At 42.9% G+C, this 25,749-nt stretch overlaps 1 protein-coding gene across 1 annotated transcript in view; it reads left to right on the top strand.

Annotated features, from left to right (window-relative positions):
- The first annotated feature begins 703 nt into the window (after nucleotides 1-703).
- The window catches only part of TSPAN5 (tetraspanin 5), an 81,102-nt gene continuing 56,056 nt past the window's right edge, over nucleotides 704-25,749 (top strand). Inside the window, exon 1 of the mRNA XM_059471446.1 lies at nucleotides 704-1,218. Coding sequence (XP_059327429.1) covers nucleotides 1,138-1,218 — 81 coding nt within the window. The 5' untranslated portion in view covers nucleotides 704-1,137. The remainder of the gene's footprint in view (nucleotides 1,219-25,749) is intronic.

The raw sequence follows: 25,749 nt of genomic DNA, 5'->3' as shown, positions 1-25,749 counted from the left end.
GAGATGGACTAGGAAACTTTGAAGACTTGATCCATTGAAATGACGACATCCTTCAGCACAGAAAACCTATTAATCATGCTGTTAATGCCAGACTATGTGCACTCTGAATCCCAAAGCATATGAATAAAACTAAGCCCCATAACTTTGTGGCTGTCAGGTTCAATATAAACTCAGGGGATGTTAAAATAGAAACCCTAGCAATCATTGTAAAATGGTTCTTCATGCGTTCCTGCGCGTGTGGCGCATACGAGATCATGTGGGAGGCGATCTGACGGCGCCCATTGAGAACAACCTGCACGGTGCTATCCATTACGGTCTCGCTCCTCCTCATTACCGCAGCCAGCCTCGAACCGGCGCTGCCCCCCTGGCAGCTCTCCCGCTGTGGAGCGCTGCTCTCTGTGCCAGGCAGGGCCAGTTCTCGCTGTCTCGGCATTCCCCGGCCTGTGTCACGGCGGGCCGCCGGACGGGAGGGACGGAAGGAGAGAAGGGAGGCTGGAGGGACGGGAGGCCGGAGGGACGAGGAGCCGGAGCCCCTCAGCCTGGCACGCCCGGCCCGGGTGGAGCCTCAGGGCCGCTCCCGCCCCGCCCCCAGCGCCGGCGGCCCTCGCGCGGCCGGATTGGCGGAGAGCGCTGCCAATCACGCCGCGGGGCGGGGCGGGGCTCGCGGCGGCCCCTTGGCGCTGAGGGGGCGCGCGGCTCCGGCCTCTGCCCGGGCCGATCCTGCCCCGGCGGCGCCTTTGCCGGCGGCCGCCCCGCTCCTTGTCGCTCTGTCCTGCCTCCCACCGCTAGCAGCCGGAGCCTCCTCCATGCGGGAGAAGAGGAGGAGGAGGAGGAGGTGGGAGCTGCTCGCCGGCCATCCCCGGCGCCCGGCAAGTCGGAGCCGACCCGCCGCCGCGCCGCTCCTGCCGCATCTGCCCGCGGCGCGGAGCCGGCCCTGAGCTCTGCTCGCCGCGCCGGCCCCGAGCCCCTCCTCATAGTCTTGCCCCCACCCTCCTCTTAGTCTTCCCAGACCCCTCCTCCTAGTCTTTCTCCTTTTTGTTTGTTGTTGTTGTTTTTTTTTTTTTTTTTCCTTTTTCTCCCCCTCCCCCTCTGGTTCTCACCCTGGCTGCGAGCAAAGCGTCTTCATGAGCGCAGAGGATGTCCGGAAAGCACTACAAGGGGCCTGAAGTCAGTTGTTGCATCAAATATTTCATCTTCGGCTTCAATGTCATTTTCTGGGTAAGTGGGGCCGGTTTCGTGTCTTCCTCTCCTTCCTCCTCCTCCTCCTCCCCGGCTGCCACCGCTGCGAGCTGGGCACGGCCAGGAGCGGCAGGGACGAGTGACAGCCCGGCCTGATGGCATTTTAGATTGGGCACGGGTGCGGGGCCAGGGCTGCCGCCGCCTCCGACCCGACCGCCCCGGTCAGCCCTTCCCCGGGCAAGTTGTGGTGCTGCATTCCTCCACCTCCCCAGGGTGCCGGTTCTCTTCCCTTCCGGCCCTCCTAATTGCTTTTGTTGTTAGTACGAAGCGGATTTCGTGCCTTCTTCCCACCTCGCCGTCTTTTCCTTTTTTCGTGTTCCCCCCTTCCTTCCCCCACCTCTGCTTTGTGGTGGGAGAGGAAGGGAGCAACCAGGCACCCAGGCCTGGAGAACGAATTGATCTGCATGCTTTCACGCTGCCATCCCTGTTCGATGCAAATAATAGAAAGAATCACAGCTCAGGTTTTCTGCACAGTGCTGTTTAATGATTTCACAATGATGAAGTTGTGTATGGCACAGGTTTATTATGATTAGTCGTTACCACATAGTAGCAGCAGCAATAATAGGATGGAGGAGGGGGGAAAGGATATTTCCACCTATACCTAAAGTGCAAGCCCCTAGGAGGCCTGTTTGGGCATTTGTTGGGATTCCTGGCTGCTCTGCTTGATCTGCCTGCACAGTATCTTGTTGCACCATTGCCCACCGGCTGTTGAGTAGGCAGAACTGTACAGTGAAATGTAACCTGCCTGTATCAGTACTTCTAGCACCTTCTCAGTGTGTTGGATTTGAAAGAGAAGCGGTTGTTTTTGGATGTTCATGCCAAATTTAATAACTAGGGGGGAAGGTGGGGTGAGGTGAGCATTCTCATACACGTATGAGTGGTGCGGTCTTCTCACTGCATAGAATGTTAAAGTCAGGTGAAGGCTCTTGCATGTACAATTCCCCTTTTTATATGAGGTATTCCACAGAGCAGTGAGAAACATGCACAAACCCAGCCTGACAGATTCACAGAATATACTGAGTTGGAAGGACCCATCAGGATCATCGAGTCCAGTTCTGGATCAAACCTAGATATGCTTTTGGATGTGTTTTTGAGGGCCTTTAGAAGCAGGTTGAATACATATTTGGTATAGTGGCTTGTTTGGACTAGAGAGGAGAATTGGGGAAAAAAGCCTGGACACCACTTTGAAGGTTATGGATGAAGGTAGGGAAGAACAGAGGACAGAAACCTTTTGGGCAGTTCTGGGCTTCTGTTTGTCCTTTTGGGGAAAACAGAGGTCAGTGGTTACATGGATAGCAGATATCCATAGCTGACCTCAGGTCTGTGTCCCTGGGAAATAAACATATCTGAAGAACATGTTTTGAAAGGATGGGAGTTTTGATGAAGTCCACTTTCATGCTGTATTACTTCTCTTAAACAAGAGGGTTTGCAGCCAGAGTGAAGCTGGCTGTGGCTTTATGGCAGTGTTTACTTGGCCCCAGACCGACCCCGGCAGATGAACGGTAGCGAGCTTTGTGGTATTTTTACCCTACAGAGCTGATGTGGTTGTACTCTTGGCTCAGGTTTCGGTGGTTGAGTTTGCCATGGTTCTTTGCCCTTGTCTGTTTCTTTGTTTTGGTTTTGCTCGGCATATGTTGCTGTGAGCACGGATATTTTTCAGCAGGGAGCAAGTAATGTGAGGAACACTTGTGTGCTGTGTCCTTGGATTGAGAGAGGGAGATTATGGTGGAATATATAGAAACATGTTAACTTGCTCTTTCAGACACTGTCAGTGTCTCAGAAGCTGTAAATCCTGTAATTTCCTTCATTGTATTCTCTGAAGGTGGATGTTTGGATGGTGCAAGTGGGGAAGTGGTTATGTTTGAGGCTTTCTGTAACCAGTGATTTCCTTACTCCTGTGTTCCTGAGGCCGATGCAGTGTAGCTTCTGCATGATGGCAAGTGTGCCTGTGTTGTGTACTGAATGGGCCAAAGGCTTTCTACTGCTGGAATGCTGATCTGAGAGCCTGAAAAAATAGAATTGTGTATCACCCACTCTGCCAGTTGCTTGATGGGAGGCCCTTGCTTGCAGATTTCCTCTTCTGCAAAACTCTAATTGTCTCATTTGTGTTCCTGGCAAAACTTCTTGAAATTCATGAAGACCAAGCACTTTGAGAGTTTAGTCATTTCTTTAGAATATTGTAATCTCTTTATGAGAAAGCCTGCATTTATTACAACATCTCTCATGACTTGGAGTGAAAGCATAGGCAGATATTCTTGTTGAATACATGTTAATATTATTTTTACTGAAGTAATAGCAAACTCCTCAATGACTGGGCCAGAAAAGCTGTAAATGAAAATTGCAAATTCAGTTGGCTGTTTACAGAAAGTGCTAATCAAAAATAGCCACTAACGTAGCCATTGTAAATAGACTGAAATGGTGAAGAGATCATCATCCTAACCCCTGACACTTTCCAGGGTCTTGCAAACAGGGAGCACACCTTGTTAGGCCTTCTATCTGAGCGTTATTATATAGTGGTTTTAACACAACCTTTAAAAATGTTAATGTAAACAAAGAAAATACCTATGTTCTGCATCATAAAAACAATGGACTAAAAATAAAGAGAAGTGAGTTGGAAGAGTAATGATTTTGACAAGAAAATTGTCAGTGCTTTGAATAGCAGAATATTATAGATCTGCTGAAATTATGCAGGGAATGATTGTACTTGCTACTTAAACTGAAGTTATTACAAAGATCTGAGGCTTTAAATACCACAGAATAGGGGCAAAATAAATGGCCAGACCCTTTTGTCTCTTTTCTTTTGTGTTGGTCAGGTATTTAATGCCTTAAAAAACACATCAGAATTACGAGGATAATGAATATGGAAAAATTGCACTCCAGTGCTGTGTGTAGTTGTGACTAAAGGTGACAGGAGGTAGTTCTCAGGCTTGCAGCAGCCCAGGTGACATAGTCTTGCCTAAATGTGTGTTTCATACTGTCGTAGAAGACAATATTATCTGCTGAGTCCGTGCATAATTAATGTTCTAGATATATTTGCAGGCTTAATTTCTTGTGGCAATTCAGTGTTAAAGTTGGTAAATACTCTGGCTATGTTTGTTCAGAGGAGTTTATTTTATGGGACTGCTGTGCTGGTGAGGAAAAGGAAAGCTCACTGGGCAGTCACCGCAGTAATATTTAGGGACAGAGAGCTACCAGGCACAGATGCACCCAGATCTGAAGTTGGAAGGCGGTTGGAAGGCGCACACATATACACACGCGTGCACACGCACACATATACACACGCACGCACACATATACACACGCGTGCACACGCACACATATACACACGCACGCACACACACATATACACACGCGCGCGCGCACACATATACACGTGCGCACGCGCACACATATACACACGCGCGCACACACACATATACACACGCGCGCCCCCGCACACATATACACACGCACGCCCCCGCACACATATACACACGCGCGCCCCCGCACACATATACACACGCGCGCCCCCGCACACATATACACACGCGCGCACGCGCACACATATACACACGCGCGCACGCGCGCACATATACACACGCGCGCACGCGCGCACATATACACACGTGCACACGCACACATATACACACGCGTGCACACGCACACATATACACACGCGCGCACACACACGCACACATATACACGCGCGCGCACACGCACACATATACACGCGCGTGCACACGCACACATATACACACGCGCGCACGCACACGCACACATATACACACGCGCGCACACACACGCACACATATACACGCGCGCGCACACGCACACATATACACACGCGCGCGCGCACACGCACACATATACACGCGCGCGCACACACACGCACACATATGCACACGCACACATATACACACGCATACACACGCACACACATACACATGCGCAAACACGCGCACACACACACGCGCACACACACGCACGCACACGTGTGTGCTCTGGCTCCGCTGCCGTGCTAAAGCACCATGTGCTCCGTGTGCCACCTTTCCTGGCCGGCAGCTGCTTCCTCAGGAGCCTTTCTGCTCTTGCCTCGGTAGAACATAAAGCTGGAGTATGAGGTGACAGAAACCTTTCCTGTCCTCAAAGCAGGCAAACAAACAATGCCTCCTTCCCCCTTCGGCTTCCATGCAGAATGATAACCAAAGTACGGTGCAAAAGGTCAAAGTAGGCCACCCTGCTTCACAAAAGGCAAGAAGTAGTTCCCTCTCTTTCCCCCTTACTTTGGGCAGACAGTTTTAGGCCGACTTTTAGTTCCAAGAGATGTTTTTAGGTGTTCTCTCTGCTTTTTTATGCTTGATGGAAACCATGGGATGTGTACTATTGTTAAGGTCTAACTTTCAATCCACACTTGATTCCACTCACCTTAGTCTAATTGAAAGATGTATAAAAAGCACTGACACCTCAGAAACTTTAGCTGGTGATTCACTCAAGTTTGAGCTATGCTGCAATTATGATGCATCAGCATATTGCGAATCATAACTTGTGTTTTAATTTGCTTGGCATCTGCTGTATTTGATGGCAACCATATGGGAATCTAGATAGTCTTCTGAATCACAGAAAGGTAGCAGAAAGAAAATAAGGTTATGTAAGTGTGTTACGGGAAAAATATTGGACAAGTGCACTGACCTTTAAAGGACAACCGATAGATTGCTTATTAAATTCTGTACATTGTTGGTAGTTTGTTTTTCAAAGGGAGAGAGGATAATTCTCTGATGTCAGCTGGTTTTCAGATATGCACAAGGAAGTTTTGATTTTATAATTTTTCCCTTGCCACAGTGTTTAAAAAAAACTCCAAACAAATCAATGTGAAACTTGTTCCATGCAATTTTGAAATGCATTCTGTAGCATTTGATCTTCAAAAATTTGCATTGGGAAGATGTCCTTGCAGTGGAAGTGGAAGCATTGTGTTCATTTCCCTCCCCTCCCCCTTTTATGATCAAATGACTTTTTTATGTTACTTTTCTTCATAGCACAGATGAAGCATAGCTAAGCATTCCACCAGTGGTCTTGCCAGAAACAGAATAATTCTTGTTTTGGGCAAATATTCCACTGGTTTGTAACAGTGAAAGGCGGGGGTGTATATATTGATGAAATAGATGCATTATTGTGAGGTTGGCGTTCTTGAATTCCTCAGTGTCTCTTTCAGCAGATGCAGCCTCAGTCTTTCAAATGCATATAAAAATTTAGTAACTGCTGGCTTTGGGGGACTTGCTTCAGATCTGTAGAGGTCATTTGTAGAATAAAAATTTCCCTTGCCTTGTGTTCCCTCACAACTTTGTGGTAGGCTGTATCATTGGTAATATAAAAAGAAATAGCTGAGGAACTTGGGAGAAACTGTGCCTTTCTCTTAAATACTTGTTTTACCAGAATTGGGTGTTTATAAATGTGCTACTGTTTTAAGTTATTTGATGGTTTTAGTTTCTAAAAGATTGAAGAAGCATAACTAGAACTAGAGAAAACCCATTGTGATTAATTGTGTAACTTCTCCTGTTTGATGTCAATGAGCTTCAAGCGAATATTATTAAAACTATCACGTGCAGCTTATATACTTTCCTTCTGTGTAAAAGATGAATTTGGTAAATATATTTGCCAGTCTTTCACCTTGATGGAATTGTCACAGTACATTTTTTCTGGTGGCACATCTATCTCAAAGTATGAAGAGTCAATTTTGAATTTTCAGTGTGTCAGTCAAAGAAGAGCTGATCCATGTGAATGGCACCCAGAGCACACCCACAGAATACTTGTGCCAGTGAAACATCTTATGGATGTCTGTGGTGTGGCAGGCAGTGGTGACCACTGTGTGCCTGGGGTACAGGCCCAGAGGGGCATGTGTGTTTGCAGAGCAGGGCATCATCTCTCCAGAGCAAAGCCTGACCTACCTGTTCTCCTACACATGCACCCAAAATACTTTGAGGCTGCAGTCCTTCCGGTCTCTCACATGTGGTTCTCTGTGAATACAGATTTTCCCTGATTTCAGCAGTATTTTGTGCAGGTGTAAGGGGTGGTGTGGGTGGATGTCACTGTTGGCACAGGGCTCGGTGTGGCTGCTTCTGTAACATACACAGAGATCTAGAGCAGTTCAGCCTTCTCCGTGTGCTGGCATTTAAAAATGTCACTGGCACACTGAGCCTTGCAGTCAGGGGTGCTTGATTTGGTATCAAACTCTGACTCACTGTGATCTCATATAACCTCCAGATGGCCTGACTTGCAGAGATGCTAAAAACAGTCAGATCCCACTTCTATGGCTTTATAAACTAAATGAGGCTGTAGCAGTATTTATCTTAATACTCATCAGTCTCTACATCAGATCCTTCAGCTAATGTTTCAGCTTTCCAGTCACTTTCCTCTGGACAGCATTTAGAATAAGTATTTCATCACACACACAGGATCTTATGAATGAACTGTCAATTTTCCACAGAACTGGGAAAAATCAATATGCCTCTTCAAGGCCTTGAAAATCCCTCTGCTCCTAGTGAAGACTCTGTTGCATCAAGTCGTATTGAAAACCATTTCAAACAATGTTCCTGATGTGTGGTGACAGAAGAACTTTTTTCCTTTTGCAGCAAAGCAAGGAAATATTATGAAAACACTTTATGTACCTATTCTGTACCTGTTGCCTCCTGGTTTTCCCTACAGCAAAACTTCTTACATGGAAAAACAACCAAAGAATTATAGGAACTTTTGCTTAAATGGCTTCTCTTTCTCCTCCTCAATAAGCAAGTAACATTATTTCTAAAAGTGTTTAGTTCTTCTTTGTGGTATTGAATTAAAAAAAAAAAAAACATTAAAAGAAGACTAGGTATCTTTAGATATGTACAATATTTTTGGTTCATAGAGGCTTCTGTTTTGCTTGCTTGATCAACATGATATTGATGAGTTATAACCTGAGTATGTCTGCTGTCATTACTCTGGTAGGCTGTTCTTAGAGGGCACTGAGTATGAAATAAGTGGTACTGCAAGGATGCTGGCAGGAACTTGGCCTGTGGGGTGTTTCCTGGTGTTTGTGGATTACACTTGATGAGAGTCCAGCCTAATTTTTGTTGATTTAGGGGCTAATCTTACATGACATGGAGCATTAGTTTGTGTCAGGATTTTCTCTGTGTCAAGAGGCAGGTTCTCTCAGTTGAGCTCTGGTGCCCCAAGCAAGGGAGCAGCAGCACTGTGTGTGGGATGTCACCCCAAGCAGATCCACCTGGTGCCTGTCATTTTGTCCAGGCCTGCACCACAGGTTGTCCCTGTTGGATACCTTTGCTTTGCTTTCCTATGTGGGGCGTATACTTACCCTTGTGAGGCTGGGTCTGTGTGCTTCTCTCTCACTGAACTGCATCTCTTCTGCTACCTTCTGTTTTCCAGTGTGCTGTGATTTAAAAATCTGGTGATTTAAAAAGCTTGAAGGGAGTTCCCTCCATGTGCTGTAAATGGGTTTTATGTAGGAGCGGACACACTGAGGAAAAGGGTTCCCAGATACTGACAAGGGTTTTGTTGCTTAGTGCTGGGCTTCAATTAACTGTGTCACCTTGTGGAAGATGTCTCTGCAGTGCCATGTGATTGGAGTGCTTCACACTGGGGCACAGAATTTGGAAATGGTGACATTTCAAAGCCGTTGGTCCTCACAGGTAACGAGAAGGGTTGCCAAGTAACCCCGGGCACCTCTCAGCTCAGAGAAGTGTTGTACTGTGCGCAGAGCAAGAGTTTCAGATTTTTTCATTTTAATTTTTGACATTTAAAATATAAAACCAGACAGATTCCCTGTTACATGTAAAATACAGCATTTTGTAGAAATTGTCTTCCTGACTGCCAGTTCACATGGGTATATGTCTAAAGGAATATGTGTGAATTCAGTCAGTCCAATGTTAATTAAATCTATAATTAAAATAATTAAAAAAGAAGAGGTAAGACTTGTAAAATTAAAATTCCTATTTTCCAAGAAATTAGCCAATTAATTTCTTGATGAAAATTCATCCATCTGGCTTGTGAAGACTATAAAAAAATACAAATATAAAATGTAGAGGATTGCAATTAAAAATAACAAAGGTCCAGTTTTTAATGAATATTGCTTGATATCACAAGCATTCTCTTGTTTCTTTTTCATTCTGTGGCCATTAAGGGGGCATGTGAACTGCTGCCTAGCTCAATTTCTTTTTTCATCTCTGAATGCCTAGGAGGACGGGCACCTTTCAGGATTGTTTCCATGTGGGGCCTTGCAAATTGTGGTATCAAAATGAGAGCAGGGGGCGGCAGGCAGCTGAGGCTGGCACCTGGCTGCAGAGCCGAATGTGTCACTGCAGCTTCAGTGGACTGGCAGCAGTCAGTTACCAGATCTGGCTGAGAACTTTCCCTTCTGGGTCAGTTTCTATTGATTTGCTGTTTGGCTCCAAGAATGAAGTGTGGGAGGATGGTAGGACTGGCTTCTCCTTTCCCTGCATGGACCAACGCAAAGTGATTGTACAAGCATGGCCTGTTTCACCTCTACGCAAAGTGGTTTTGGAGTCTGGAGTGCACAGAGACGAAAGACATGGTGCTGGGGCATGAGTTACTCACTCCAGTGAGCACTGTCATGTAGATGCTGCCCCTCTGGTGCTCTTTGATCTTCACTGGTTTTGGGAGAGTTGTAGTGGTTATCTGTTTACTCCTGCTTGCTCAGTGATGTTAGAAAAACAAAAAGCAGCGATTGAATTCCAAGGTTATTGTAATGTGAACTTCATTTGAACTTAAGTGAACAGTTGCATCATTTACCTCTCTGATTTCTTTTCCTCCCCATAAATGTTATTCCAAACACTGTGCCACTCCCTCTAATAGTGCTAAACCTTCGTTGGAGTGGCCTGCTAGATGGGAAATGACCTCTCTAAGATAGTTTGTCATGATTATCCATTCCCAAGTAGTGTTCCTTTCTGGTGGCTTGTTACATACAAAAGGTTTGTATGCATTTAGTGCATTTATTTTACATATATATATATATATATATATAACACTATGCATGCATATATATACACACACTCATAAATACATAATAAATACATACACAAAATAACACAGTACTTAAAAAAAGAATTCTGATTTGCTAGAGCAGAAGTTTATTAATTTATGTACCTAAAAGCAGGACTTGGGGAGGCTGGAAATCCATCTAACTGCTGTTGCATGCAGAGAAGGACTTTTGCTTCCTCTGACTGTGTTCTACTGCTCTGCTCCTGCTGGGAGCTCTGGCGTGGTCACAAGGAGTGTTCCCACCTCAGCTCTGTGGGGCTGGGTGTGGTTTGAAAACATTGCTTTCTTTTTGTATTCTTTGTTTTGAAGATAGGCAGAACCACTGCCTGGGTAGTCTGAAGGTTTGTGCTGATATTTGAATCAATGTTTTATTCTGCAGAAACTTTTTTTCTGCAGATAAGTGTGTGTTTGACTTAGGAATGTGAGGCAATTACATTTTTACATGGTTTATATCCTTGTTGGCTTCTGCTTTCCTACATTTTTCCTAAACCACTCTCATACCTGTGGGAGAGGAAGCAGCTCCCGAGTGGATGCAGCTATTAACTTTGCATGTTAAAGAAAATCAGTTCAAATCCTGATGAGACTGACACCCAAGGGTTTGTGCCACTGTGGCAGGTGAATGAGTTGTGACTCCCATTTGGCCATTTTAGTTGCTTTGAATACTCTTCTCTGCCCCATAGATTCATGATCCTATCAGCTGTCCTGCAGTGGGGCTGACTTCTGACAGAGGGAAAAGGGCAGCTGTGAGGTGCAGTAGCTTTTATTCTTCAACTTTCCCATCCCAGAAATAGGGTTCTGTGTAGGATTTCTAGTGAGCTCTCTATCATGTGGTATTTCATATATTGTTTTGGATGTCATGCCTTTTAAATGACAGTGATGAAGTACTCCACTTACTTGTGGTTTTCATGTCAATAGCAGCTCACTACTGCCTAGAGAATTTACCATGCTGCTTGTAAATATCCTATTTTTGTTGGTTTTGCCCTCCTTTCAGTTTGTGCTCTACTCCAGCTTGCAGAGGCTGTTCTCTCTGTTCCATTCTCTGAGGAAGCCCTTTCTCTGGCTCTCTGGGTATCTCTGTATGTTCTTACACCTGGAGTAGGAAGCTCACAGGAGCCTCTGTCACTGTCATGCTGCGAGAGGAGAGGTAGTTTGTGGACTCTTTTACTGGAGTCCAGTCACATGACTGCAGGAAAGGGGGAAGAAGTAAAACCCAACACTGGCTGGTTTTCGTACCGTTTTATAAGGTTCTTGTTCCTATTTGACCTTTCTTCCATAAACATGTGCGCCCCTTTCAGGGTAATGTGCAAGCATCTCCTTGTGAAACAGCAAGCCTCATGTTGGTGCAAGACCTCCCAAACAATGCCTGTGGGAGATAATCCTTCTTTAGTTCCTGTGTCAAACTCTGAGTCTGGTGAATATCAGAGCTGTGCACACCGTTCTGCCTCTGATGTGAAGAATTTCACATTTTGTAACAATTCATAAAAAATTGCTGCAGGACTGAGTCATGTAGAATCAAGCAAGGTAGAATGGATGAGGCTCTTTTAGAGATTGGCATGATCATAGAGATTTGAGGGATGTGCTGTGTCTCCTGTGTGCACCACATGGAAGGCCTGGTGCTGTTGAAGCACAGGGTCTCAATGATGTTTTGAGGCTGAAGTACAGGACTGAAATTTAAATAGGCCTGTCATTGTAGCTGCTGTATGAGTTAGAAACATACTATAAAGTCCTGAGCACTTTATGCTGAGAGCTGGTGGGACTCCTTTTTTGTATCTTTGGTGATGTATCAGAACTCCAGTGAGTATTGCTATTTAAATCCTTGTAGTGTACTAGGATCAGATTTTCGTTTGTGCTAAAAGGCTGCCTTGTTCCTATCTGCAACTGTAATGTGTCCTTAAAGTGACTGCAGATGATATTTGTGGGGCAGGGTAGAATACTTTTGGTGTAGCTGTGTTGTCAAAATTGTTCAAGTGAGCAGTATTAGATTTCTGGCTTGAGGAGTTTGAAGGACTTTATAAGATGGAAGGATGGACTTTGCATTGTGGGATGTGATTGGACTTATGTATTAAATGATAGTGAGAAGAGAAACCTGTAATTTTTCCCAGAGCAAGGAGGAATGGAATACCTATATGTGTTCATAAAGCAGAAGGTGTTTAAGAAGGTAAGCTTATAAAAGTTAAAGGATAGTAATTTTTTGTCTGAAAAAAGACCTGCCTTTGTTTTTTTTTTTCCATCTCCATCTTTCTTTCTGGGAAGATACTTTTCTGCAGTTATTGTTATCAAAGGGCCCCTCTTGGCATTGTTTCACTTGGTTTTGTTAGTAGAACTTTAGTTCAAAAACTTTCTACCTTGGAAAAAAGCAAACACAAAAGCAAACCAAAACAAACATCCATAAAGTAGTTTCAGAATTCACAGAAAACAAACTGTGGATCAATTATTCAGTGCCTTCCCTCTCCCTCGCCCACTTCCTGATGTGTTATTAATTTTGCATGAGCCCCTGCTTAGCCCTTCATGCATTAGAGTGTAGAGCACAAAGCTTTCAGCGCTGTAAATGACTGGGCACTTACTACGGCTCTGCATAAGAGCAGATCCTGTTGACTTCAGTGGGAATTACTTGTTGGCAGCTGCATAATTGCTTTTCAAACAATGTAGGTTTTTTTAAAAAAAAAGCAAACAAAAAAAGGGAGGATGTGTGAGAAAGCCCAAAGAGGTTCCCCAAACAAAACACTGAAAAGTCATTCAAAGGAGCTGGAGCAATTACTTCAGTTGCCTAAGTAGTTAAGACCTGGCAAAAAGGGTGACAGAGTGATCTAACCAAAAACTCTGGCAGAGAACAGTCGAGCGTACAGGGAGTATTCCTGCTCATTTGTGTTTCAGAGTAAGGGTTTTCCTGGCCATCCATTACCTGGTAACTCCCCTGCAGCAACAGGAGCTCTGTGAGACTCTCATCCTTGGAGCAGTGAGAGAACTCAGCTGATGAAGGACGCAGAGTTCATCCTCAGCGCGCAGTTGTGACTGCGTTCTCTCTAATTGCACTGTGGTGGTGTGCTTGTATGAAATAGCTTTACATGTGCTGAAATATGTGCAGAAAACACAGCCTTGCTACCAGTCTGGGCAGCAAGTTGGTCACTACTGTCATTTTTTTAAAGCAGTGATTCCTAGCACTTCACTGAGTACCGAGTCCTGCTTTTGCCCGGCATGTACACAATAACAGCAACTTAATGGTACATCTGTGTCCCAGGGAACTGCTAATGCCCAGCTCTGAAGCACCACTACTGATGTGCTCTACCAGCAGCCACATAAGAAATCCCCACATTTTATTAGTGGCATCTGAACTTTAACAACAGCTTAGGCTAAAGATAATGGCCTCTGTATGAAATATGTTCTATTCCTGCTGATGCTGTCTTATCAAGTAAGCTAGTGTGTTGGACAGAAGAATTTCTGTAAACAGAGCATTAAAGGTGTGTATATAAATCATGCCTGAAAATCAATTTACAGCTGAATGGGGATTGAACATCCAGGTCTAGTTTTGTTTATGCTTTGGTGATTGATAGACAAAACGTAAAAACAGACTAAGTGCAGAACTTGATGAGTATTGCATTCATTTCCTGCTATTGGATTGTTTCAGCACTTTGTGGTAAAGCAGTATGAGTGGGTAGTTACAGTTTGTGCTAGTACCAATGGTTTCAGTACTGTTAAAAGTAAACAAGAGCCACCTTTCTTTTTGCCCTTGTGGAAGGCTTTAAAGAAATGTGAAACTGATTCTTACTGATGATGGTTTAGGGGAAAAATAAAAGGTCAAGGTAAACAGTCCCTAATTTTAGATTCATCATACCAACCAAGTGAGATGAAGAATTTTGAGCTATTGCACTGAATCCTTAGTCTGCTACATTGTCATATACCTTTATGTGAAACATTAACCTCCAGAGCCAAAAATTGCTCCAAGGTTTTGGAGGAGAGTGCTGAGCCTTGCTTTTTGACCAGATTCAGTGTAATGGAGTTCCCTAGGGGAAAGAATCTTGCTGTTATTTTTCCCTGTGGTGTGTGAAGAAACAATATATCAGTGCATCTACAGTTCTTATTAAACAGGTCAAAGTGTTAATGATATAGAAGTGGGGAAAAAAAGTTTCTTTAAAGATCCTGTAATCTGGATTTCTGTTGCCTTTATGTGGATTAACAATTTACCTAGAACAGGTTTGTTTGTTTGTTTTAAAATCTGTTTGGCTATGTTTGTATGGTGTGAAAGATGTGATAAAAGGACATTTTTGAATAATCTTTAATTTCTGCCTGGGTGGCATACAGTTCAAAGGTAGCTTGGAGTTTGGGTGGTTTTGTCCCAGAGGGCATTTGAAGATGGTGTCCTTGCCAGCTAAGGCAGCTTAAAGCCTGTGTAAGGAATGGCTTCAGGGACCGACCAGGAGGCTGGTGAAGAGTGATATGGGAAGAGAGCAACTTCCCTTGGGGAGGAGGTAACTGGGACAACCATTCTGCTACTGAAACACCAGACTGCTTTACCTGCCTTGACTGGAAGCCATGTAGGGTTTTTTTGTGAGTGGTGCCCATGTCAAACACCAATCCTGCAATTAGTATTTGGCATAATTAGTAATTTCTATGGTCAGACCCAACCTGAAAAAAACTGCCTACTGTACACCGAGCAATGTCCCTTGGGAATATTTCATATTAATTAACTCAAGTCTCTGGACACATTGTCATTTCCATATTGTTTTCAAAGTCTGATACCTTTGATCAACCCCAGGCTGAGTTAGGAAAGCCTAAGGTATGAAAGGAATGTTGAAATCTGCAGAGCTACAGTTACTGCAGAAGTTATGGAAATGAAACCATTAATACTGGCCTGGTATGACCCAGTAGGAGTTTGTCTGGAATGGTGTTTCTGCTGCACTTTGCTTTGAAAGGTGATAAAGATGAGGGTTTTTTTCTTGAACTTTTGAGATGAATCTGTCTAGTGAAAATTTTCTTTCTGGCTTAACCTGAGATTATGCCAGCAGTTTGTACTTCATGGTCTGTAAAATGTTGCAAAATTTCAAAAGGCATTCTCAGTGTTCACACTGAGACTAGGGTGAGGTTTATGTGTTTGTGGTTTGTACAATGTTCCTAACAAATTATAATCATCAGTAAAGTAACTGGAAGCAGAAGGAGTAAATCCTTCTAAGTTTCAAAGGTTAGTATTGGAAGTAATTTTGTGAGCTAATTAAATGTAACTCTGAAATTTTCAAGAAATTGTTACTTTAATGAAAATATATAGCATTAAAGCATTGTTTTAAATCCAGACACATTCACTATTAACCAGTTCCCTTAATATGGGTATTTTGCATTTAAAATAAAAGGGAATGTTCTTGGATTTGGATAGGACTCAAGAATGAAAACTTGCACGGGGCTAGACAGAAAGCTTTGAAGCTTTTGTGATTGATGTGCTGTGAGGTGTTCTAGTTTTTTCTCTCTGACATCCAATATAATGCTTGGTTGAAGCATTTCCTCATATAGAAAATAATAAAATAAGGTGTCACTGCCAAGGAGGACCTCAACCTTTTTAGATATGTAGCTAACAGGCCATACCTGTGATCATGCTGGACCAGGCAATAGGTCTGTTGCAGGTAAATATCCTCAGAAAGTGGCCAGTGGTAGAGAGCTGGTGAGAAGTGTAAGAAACAAGGCAAGTACATAGTGATAAATCTTAGGGAATATGCTCTGAATCCCCAGCCTTTCAGATCCAGAATTAGTATCTTTGTACTTGCTATCACTATATGATTTTTTTCTTTGTGAATTTATCTGGTTGATCATTGAATATCCAATTTTTTGAAGTGAGTGACATCTAGTACTTTTTTTCCATTAGTACTGGCTTACTTTGGGAGAGGTGGAGTTCCAACAGGCATCTAATAAAGCATTCTGCAGCCTGGAGTCAATTAACTTTCATGTTCATCTGCTTAGCTTCTGGGAAACCACAATGAAAATTCTGCATCTGAAGAATGTAGCTTAAAACACCTTTTATCTGCTCCCTGCTGTACCATGCCCCTGGCTTTTCCACATAATACCACTAAGAAACAAATTTTGGGCACCTTCCTTTTCAGTGGTTCGGGCGGTTGAATTACAAATGTAGGAGGCGTGTAAAGTCAAGTGAGTGTACCAGTCCAAGGCAACTACAGCTGGATGTCACAGATGAAAAAGCTTGCTGCTGGGAAGAGGAGCTTGAAGCTTCCAGATGGTGACCTAGTTGGATCTCCACACAGCTCCTCCAGTTACAATGAAATAACCATCTTCAGCCCAGGTCATGTAGAACAGTAAGACATACAGTTGGCAGTTTTTTATGTAGCATTGCAATTCTTTGCAGTTCTGTCCTTTTTCATCCTCTCTTTCCTGTGTTTCACAAAAGGAAAATGCATGCAAGCCTAAACTCCCAGAATTCTTATTTAATATTGCCATTGATTACAGTGCATTCATATTAAGTAAGAAAATGGTGTACAAAAAATGAGAATTCTGTCATGGGCAGGTGAATCTGAAGGGTGTTCTCAGGCAGACCAGTGATGCCTTCCTGTGATTACTATTTCGGAAGATTCCAGTAATTGTAACATAAAAGGTCAAATGTAGCACGTAGCTGTTATTTTGGAGGGAAAGGTGTAAAGTTCCTTTCTTGTCTGGGCCCCAAGAAAGCTCCTAAGCAAATGTGTGGGTTGTGGGCTGTGCTGCCTAGGCTGTCTGTGAAGCAGAGATCAGTGTTGTGCTGAGAGTAGAACCTGAGCACAGGTTGCAAAAGGTAAATCAGTGGCAAGGTAGGAGAGTGGAGTCATTGGTGCTAAGTATGACATCTGGAAGGTTGTGTTGTAGCCCAAGAAAACTTGTTAATCAAGGCAAGTTTATAAGAGTCATCTTACTGTATATGACAGCATTGGATATCTGATAAATGAAATCTCTTTTTTATTTGCATAGTAGTCTTGGGAAGGAGGGAGGACTGTGTTGTGGATGACAACTAGTATTGACTGGCTGATGGAGAGAAAGGCAACATAAACCTGATGGCAAGATCAGATCCCTTAAAGCTAGGTGACCATAAAGAAACTGCCTTCAGATTTCAGCTAGTTTACCAGGCTTGAGAATAAGAAAAAAAATAGCTTACAGAGTTCTAAGACTTTTTGTTTTACTTAAAAATAATAAACGAGTACTTCTGAATGCCTTTGTAAATTCTTATTCCCAGAGCTCAGGTCCATGATGTGATCTCCTTGGGAACTGGATTTCCAAGAAAAGAACTTAGTTTAGTTGCTGTAGGAAAGCTAAAAAAAAAAAAAGGAAAAGCCCTGAGAAAACAATTTGGCAGTTGTTCGTCGTGAGATCTGTTTTATTTGCTGCATGGGGATCTGTTTTGGAAATACTTCAATGAAAAGTTGGACAATGGAACAAAACACTTCAAGGCTTAGCATTTAAACATGTACTACTTTGGTTGGTTGTTTTGGTTTTCTTAAATTTTTAGGTGTGTGGCTTTGTGTGTTTTTTTGGGGGGGCTGGGTGGTTTTGGGGTTTTGTGAAGTACTTGGATTAATTCCTTTTTTCTTGGTAGCAACCAAGAGTTGTTCTCTCTCTGCCCCATCCTTGTTGCTCACTGTACAGTTGTGTTCTGCATGGTGCCTTAATCTTGCATGTGGTAGATTCTACTGAATGAGAAATAAACCCATCTTGCAAATTGACTTTAATGCTATAGGCTAGCTCTACTTCCAGAAGTGTAATTGCTAGAAAGCTGGATATTTCTAGCATTAATAAAATTGAGTGTGGGCAGTGTTTGTTAGCACATTTACTTTTATATATGTACACACAGGTATGCTTGCATGTGTGTATATGTATATATTTTAACTCTTTTTCCTTGTTCTGTTTTTTCACTTCTGCTCCATGCCAATACTGCCGAATCTCGTGTAAGAGGACAGCTTTTGCTCTTGCCAGCCAGAATCTGTTTTTGCAGTGAGGGGTCCCTGCTGGGGAAGCCTTTCTTTTCCTGCTCTTTCTTCTCTCCACAGGGTAGCAGGCATAAGGACTGCCCTCCTGTCTGCTCTGCTGACAGCCGCGTCTTCTCTGCTCCGACTGCAGCAGCTGCTGCTCCTCAGCCTGACTGAGAGAGCATAAATTAAAATACAAAGGTCTCCTGTGGCCACTCTTGGCTGGCAGTGCAATGGCAGATCAGACCTTCCTACATCATCTTCACTTGACTTTCTTCTTTTTCTCAAGAATTTCCTCTGCATTTGTCTCAGTCACAGTCTTTTGCCACTGAGCTGAATAGAAGCAGCAATCCAGTAACTCTAAATGTTTTATGTACTTGTGTCACTGGAGCAGTTCACAGAGTAAAGAATCAGCGATGTGGGTTTCACCAAAAGCTCGAGTCTTTCTGCTTTTCATACTGCCTGGAAGAGATGGACTATTTGTGTGCTTTTCATGGCTGCTGAAGATCCAGGGCTAATTCCTGTTCTCATCTCCCCATGAAGTCAGTGGGAGTGTTAGGAACAGCAGAACCATTGTGCTGCCATTGTGTGTGTGTGACCGAGGGCACAGCAGTGAACAGAAAACACCACAAGTGTTTTCTCAAGTGGGCTTTTGTTGTTCTGGAACCTGGTGTCTTACAGTGCTCATACTGGGGGTCTCAACCCCAGAGGGTGGAGAGGGGGCTACTTAGTGATGGCATGGAAGCTATGCCACAAAACTGGCTGTGTGGAATTCCTGACCCAACTCTGGGTTTTTCAGTTTTTTTGTGAGGGAGCTGTTTTGGGCTGTTTTGTGTTTGCCCTGTGCTTGTCTGACATAGCAGATGTTTTTTGGCTCTGTGTGCTTGAGTATGAGGGTCGTTCCTTGGAATGCCATGTTAAAGTTGCATCCTCTTGTGTTGTAGCTTCTGTCATGTTGGATTTGTCTTCAGGGCATTGTCAGGATTGGAAGGCAGCCCTAAGGAAAAGCATTTTAGTAAGTGATTAATTTTCAGTCCCTGAAAATCATGTAAGAAATGAAAACCTGCTCTTTTTTATTTCCTTTTGTATAATTGTCAGCTAGTCCTCAATGCAAGTTTGTTCAGATCCTCTGCTTATTTTATCCACTGCTCTCTGGATTATGGATGTGGAGATTCTCCATGATTTGTGTAATGACTCAATTTTGTTTTTAATGTAGATATGTTTTGGCTTTAAATGCAAGGCTCTGCAACAATGATTGTTAGAGCATGAATACTGTTTTGTCATACTTAATAATACTCCGTGCTGTGAAAGCCTAAAAACAAAACATGCCTAAGCTTAGAACTTTTTTATCCATAGTTGTGTTACATATAAAATGTCTTGATTTCTGCAGTTGACTTCATGGGTTTGGAGGGAGGGAACTGTTCCTTTTATCATGCTGATTAGGCAAGTGAAAGCTGCCGTGGTGGTGGGGCAAGGGGACAGCATTGTGTGAGTGAACTGTTAAATGAAAGCAAAATGCACAGGTGATGAAAAATGTGTGTCCTTTTTCTTCAGTGAGTTCCATGCTAGTAGCAGGTGCAGCTGAAGCGCTGGCATCCTGTATTTCCATGTCACACAGAGCAGGGACAGCGAGTGGCTGTGCGGCACCCACGCAGTGGCAGAGCACTTGTGTAGCTGTCAGTAACTCTGCCCTGTAACTCCACCCCAGCTGGTACAAGCAGTAGTGGGTCTGAACTTGCCAGCCAGGGCTTGCATTGAGTAAACTGGGCTCTGTTAGCTGCTCTCCTGGGGAGCTGCTGTAACTGCAGGTTGACTCTTCGTTTCTTTTTTTTTTTCTCTTTCCTCCTTTTTATCTTAGACAGTGAGCTTTTTCAGGGGGAGAATGAGAAGTATTCTGTGTGTTGATTTGTTCTTTGTCTGCTTAATTCTGATCAGTTCAAGAATATTTTGGTACAAAGAGTCCAGGGTGTGATGAGATTACCCAAGAAGTTTGCTAAGGACGTGAAGTTTATTGCAGGAATTGTACTGTTGCTATCAACTGATGGTGCTCACTTTTTTTTTGGGTGTGAATTGGTGTCATCCTTGAATACATTTTTGTGAATCACTGTCACTTGACTTGCTTATGGATTCAGAAGATCGATCTTTGTGTAAAGCTGCTCCTGTCCTTTCCTGGCTGATTAAATAAATAACATTTTTTTCTGAACTTCTGGCATATCTTTGTGTTTGTGTTATCCTCTGTAGGGGAGGAAGAGAACTGAGAAACAGATCTACATCTGCTTCTTATTTAATCCCATAACTAAAAAATGGACATGAAGAGTTCATGAGGGCACTTTTGATGTTAGTGCTGCTCTCTTCTGCAGGCAGGAAAATCAGCAAATGGGAGCAGTAGCTGAAGTACTTGGTAGACTGTAATTGTCTGCTATTGCACTGTGATTTGCAAAGATTGTAGAAGCAATATAAGTAGCATCAGCGGTGATTTCTTTTTTTCAGGCTTTGTTCTTTCCACCCTCAGTTATAACCAGTGCCCTTTAATTACAGCTCCCTGTCTAATAGGAGCTGAAGAAGGTCAGTGTCAGAGAGGGAGGGTGGAGCTACTGTGTGGAATTCATTGGCCTGGCACTGGTGTGATTCAGCTGACTGCTTTTATGCTTGCATGGCCCTTTCACAACATAGGATACTTTGTTCATTTGTTAGTATTGCACTGGGTGTTTGCAATGCTTTCAAACAGGCTGATCATGAGACGTTGAGTTTTTTGACACTTGGTTGGGGTTGACTGTCCTGGCCTACCTACTCCTGTGGGTACTGTAATAATATAAATAACTGTGCTTCTTGTTCTGACCCATATATTATTGAAAGTCATTTTAAGTGTAACAGTGAAGAACACATTAGTAAGAAAGAATGAGGCATGCAGCTGTTGGGTTGTTTTCTTTTTTTGACACTGACCTGCTTAATCTTCCCAGGACCTTCTATTTTTTCATGCCAACTTGGGAAACAACTGCTGATAGATTGTTTACCTTGAGGACATTGAAAAGTATTGTTCAAAAGGGTAGTTTGTTCTGTTCTGTTTCCTCTACTTCCTACAGCAGTGAGGCTTGGTCTGGTTTCTGTGTTAAGAAGCCAATTACTCTGGGTGGGTCTCTCTTATAGGCTATAGACAAACAGTGAAAAGTTGCCCAGGATTTGGTAAGGTTTAGGACTGAAACAATAGGCTTTGGTTTGGTGTGGCGTGCTGTTGTCAGTGCTTTGGTCAGAATTGAGTAGGCTGTGCAGAGAGCTGGCTAGTTACAATACTCTTGCATTAAGAATATTTTTTTGGCATTAAAACAACATGTATGTTCATGCTATAGGTAAAGTCCTTTCTTGCTAATCTTGCTTTTGTTCCTAAAAGGCACTGTACTTCAGCAGTCCCTGTGGAAAAAGTGATCATTTAGTTTGGAGCAGTTACTGAAAAACTAATCCTGTACTCCAGAATATAATGAGTTGTGGATTCTTTGCTCCATTGAGTGAAATATGACTGGTGTGACTGACCTACTTTATTTGCATATTTAACATACTGGGTACTTTTTGTTAGTGGGGTTGGGGTTTTTTTTTGGCTTGTTTCCTAGGAAACAAATGCCCTGGTATACCAGAGAACAGCTATTGTATGGAGACTGCTGACTGTCTGAGCATTGTTCTCTTGTAGGTGGAAGGCTTTAAAGAGGAAAGAGCTGGAGTTTTCAAATACATCTTTATTAACCAAAATAGCACATGGATGTGTTTCAGACTGCTGTGCAACTCTTCAATATATTTGTGTTTTTCTCAGTAGGAGTATCTCTGTTGTAATGGCTTATCTAGTAAAAGTGCTGTATATGTTCCCATTGAAGGCATACCAAAAGAAACTGAATGAAGGCACACCAAAAGAAACTGAATGAGTAACTAATAAATGGTTGTTCTTGTCATCCTTGCTGTAGGCACATATTTCTAAAAGTGTTTTATTTTGAATTATCTGGAATGGAAACAGTAATGCAGAATTTGGCATAGACTTCAGGAAATAGTATTTTGTTACTGGAGTAGGTAAAGAGAGGGGTGGGAAACCTTTTAATTGTAAAAATTGTCTCAAGTTTGTTCTGCTGCTGACTTTTTTATTTTTAGCCCAATGTTCATTGTTGCAACATTAAAAAAATAGGTATGATTGTTGCAATGTTGAATTGGAGCTGTGATGGTGGAGTGGTGTTAGGATTGGTAATACTGAATGCTACTAAGTGATGAACAAAAACTGGCTCACTGCTTGAATTGTTTGATGAACTAACAAGTGTTTAGGAGAGTGTTGTTGAGTTTTGAGAATACTGTGCACATTGGAGGAGAAAGAATGAGGAGGCATCTGTGAGCTTTTGGTAGTGTGTGACAAGTACAGCTGAGTTCTTAGCTTTGGAAGTGCTGCACAGTTCCCCTTTGGTCTTTCTATGCTGACTCCAAAAAGTCAGGTAAGGACCAGCGCTCAGTGGTGCAGGTGACTTACAGCTGCATCTCTGGGAATCTGAGACTTCCTCTGCTGCTTCCAGACTGTTTGAACTGAGTGTGTAGCATGTGGTGCCAGTCTCAATGCACACAGCACTGCTGCCTGAGTTGTATGCTGCAAGGGCTTGCTGCTTGTTACTCTGATAGTTTTCTCTTCTCTTAGTCCACAGCATGTGGAGAAGGGAGTAGTGGCAGGATGAGAGAAATCCATGTAGCTCTGCAATTCCTTGCCAGGGCTTTATTTTGGGCTGCCTTGCTGAGGGAAGGACAGGTACCACAGCAGTGTATGATCATGAGCTGTCCAGGAAAGGGAGCAAAATAAGGGGATGTGCTGGAGAGTGGGGCTTGTTTGCAAGTGCTCGAGGATTTGAGATTCAACAGGTAATTTTGTCCATATTTGCCAGTAGTAAGGATATAATGCATACTTCTTGCATTCTCTAAGGGTTAGAGCTTTCAGAAAGCTAAATATCCTTTAATGATAAACTGCAGTGAAGGCCCTTGTTAAAATGTGATGGTTTTGTTTGTTTTGTAATTAAAAAATTCAAGTTTTTAAAGTAAGACTTCAATGCAAGAACTTGGAATGAAAGGAGTTTGAAGCAGAGTGAAACCATGTCCTAAGTGCCACATCTACCCTATATTTGTGGTCAATCCCTACAATGGAGCATGTTTTGTGAAGAGGGAAAGAAATTATTTTTCTTACAAGAAAGCTCTTTTTGGGGTTAGGGGGAGGTTCAGATTGTGTGGTTAATTCTGCAGATGGATCAGATGGTCATCTCCACAGGTGGTCCTCATGTAGCTTATCCAGTGGTTTTGCCTAGTGGAAAGAAGGTAGGTGACTGACATTGCTCTGGATGTTCAATACCAACATCAGCTACTTCATAAGTGTCTGTTCCTATTTGTGCTTGGTCAAAAAGATAACTGACTGTTAGTAATAAAAGATTTTACTAAGTTTTTTCAGATTTTTTTTGTTACTTTTTAATGAAAGTTCAAGTCTTTGAACTCTACAAGTGCCAGTTTTTCTGACTTGAGAGTACATTATGGCACTGCACCTCTTCACTAGTTCCCAGTAAATTTGATCAAAGTAAACCCAAATCTGAAGACACAAGTATTGTTTATTAATCTCTCCAAGTACATGATTCAAGTTCTTGTGAAAGCAGATGTACATGTTGTGTTCTGGACCTCCTGCAAGAGCTGTGTCCCAGTGGAACTGCTGATTTTCTTATCTGACTTTGTATGTGTCAAATAGGACTTTCTGAGCAGATGGACTCAGTAATAGGCAAACAGTTTCAGATTTCAGCACAAAACATAAAAGAGCCCTAGTTCTCACACAGTTGAGGCATCTAAAGTAAATTTTCACCTCTAATGTCTAGAGAGGGGGAGACAAAAAGCCAGATCTAGGCATTGTAGACCTCTGGAAGTAGGAGCTGAACTGTCCCTTTGTGTGATAAATACTCAGCATGTGAATAAATGATTTCATGAGAGGTTGCTGGTTAGCTTGCTTTGTTCCCCCAGTTATGGTGGGAGAGTCTTAGGGAGAACTCTGTGCCTGACTATTCACTTATTAACAGTCATGGATGCAGCAGCTAAAACTGCACAAAATGGAGAGGCCAAGCTTCTAGGAGGGAAGATCTTGTAATTTCAGCTGGGATTAAAGCCTGTGAGCAGTGACCGTGACAAATTTTGCAACATACCATGTTAATTTAACCATAGGAGTCCCTGTCCCATGAGCACATTAGTGAAGGCTGTTACAAGCTGTTTTCTTTGAAAATGCTGGATGCCCTCCCCTCCCCAAACCCAGTGCTTACCTCTGGTCACTTCTTGAGAGAAGATGGAAGGAGGTTCTGGTGAACAAAGTGGCAATTGCAAATAGGGCTGGAACTTCTGTCTCTGCAGTAAGTGTTCCTATCTGTTGGATCTTTAATACTTCTCTTGTTTCACTTAGTGTAGTTTTTCTGGGTAATACATGTCATGCACATTTATTGCTGCTCTTGGAGCACTTTCATGCAAGTATACAACCTCTGAACTGTGGTGTATTTGAGGTACTTGTGTAAAGCAGTATTTGAGTGTACACCAATGCCAAGTAAAGGCACGCTCTGCTGTGGAACAATTAAATATGCCACTTAGGCAAGATCTCAAGTGTAGAAAATACATGTGGAAATGTTTTAAGAGTTCGTTACATAACTAGGGCATCTGATTATTGTTATTCAAATCTCTTCTCACAATAAAGGCCAAAAACTTGTAGAGGAGTTGTCCTTGTATGTTAGCATCATCCCACTGTTCCACAGTGCAGTATAAATTCAAAGCAACACTGATACAGCATTAGGTTGCTTCACTCTTAGTAGAAAGTTATTATTTAATTTAGTTTCACTATGCTTTTCATTTTATTTAATGATATGAGCATAGGAAATTTCATTTTTTTTCCTTTTAGTAAAGAAATTCAAATTTGAAAATCTGGGGTAGATGTGTGCATAAGGAAGCAGTCACTCCAAATATCATTCTGCCTTGTTGGTTGTATTGCAGGATGATTTCCCTGGGCTTTCCCTTCTGTTTGTTACCAAGTGTAGCTTGATAAGGAGAAGCAAAATGGACTTCTGTGGGCTCCTTCCTTGAGCTCTGTTTGTACCCTGCAACCTCAAGGACCATGAAGGAGCCAACTGGACACTTAGAAAAGTAGGAAAGGATATTGGAACATAATCACACAGAGTTTCTTAAATCTGCTGAGATTACTCACCACTGCTAACATTAGCTTTTGCCTAAGGTTTTGCAAACCAGGTGCTCTGTTGGAAAGATCACTTTTCTTACTGGGGGTTCCTTCTACGGTGTTGGAGGACACAGTCATGATAGGAGAAGCAGAAGATAGAACCAGCACATGTGAGCAGAGTCCTATTTTGTTTTCTTCAGCACTGGTGACTCATATGTTGATGAAAACTTTAGTTCTGCTAAGTCCTGTGTGTGCAAAATTAATGCTTAAGTTTCCCATCCAGTTCATTGTCAAGTATGTTCTAGTGGCTGCAGAACAGATCAGCAAGAGAGTAATGAGGTGCAAATGACACAT

This window comes from Ammospiza nelsoni, chromosome 4 (genome assembly GCF_027579445.1).
Source record: "Ammospiza nelsoni isolate bAmmNel1 chromosome 4, bAmmNel1.pri, whole genome shotgun sequence".
Taxonomy (NCBI): Eukaryota; Metazoa; Chordata; class Aves; order Passeriformes; family Passerellidae; genus Ammospiza; species Ammospiza nelsoni.
The sequence above is the reverse complement of the archived record's forward strand: the minus strand, read 5'-3'. Positions and strand labels throughout refer to the sequence as shown.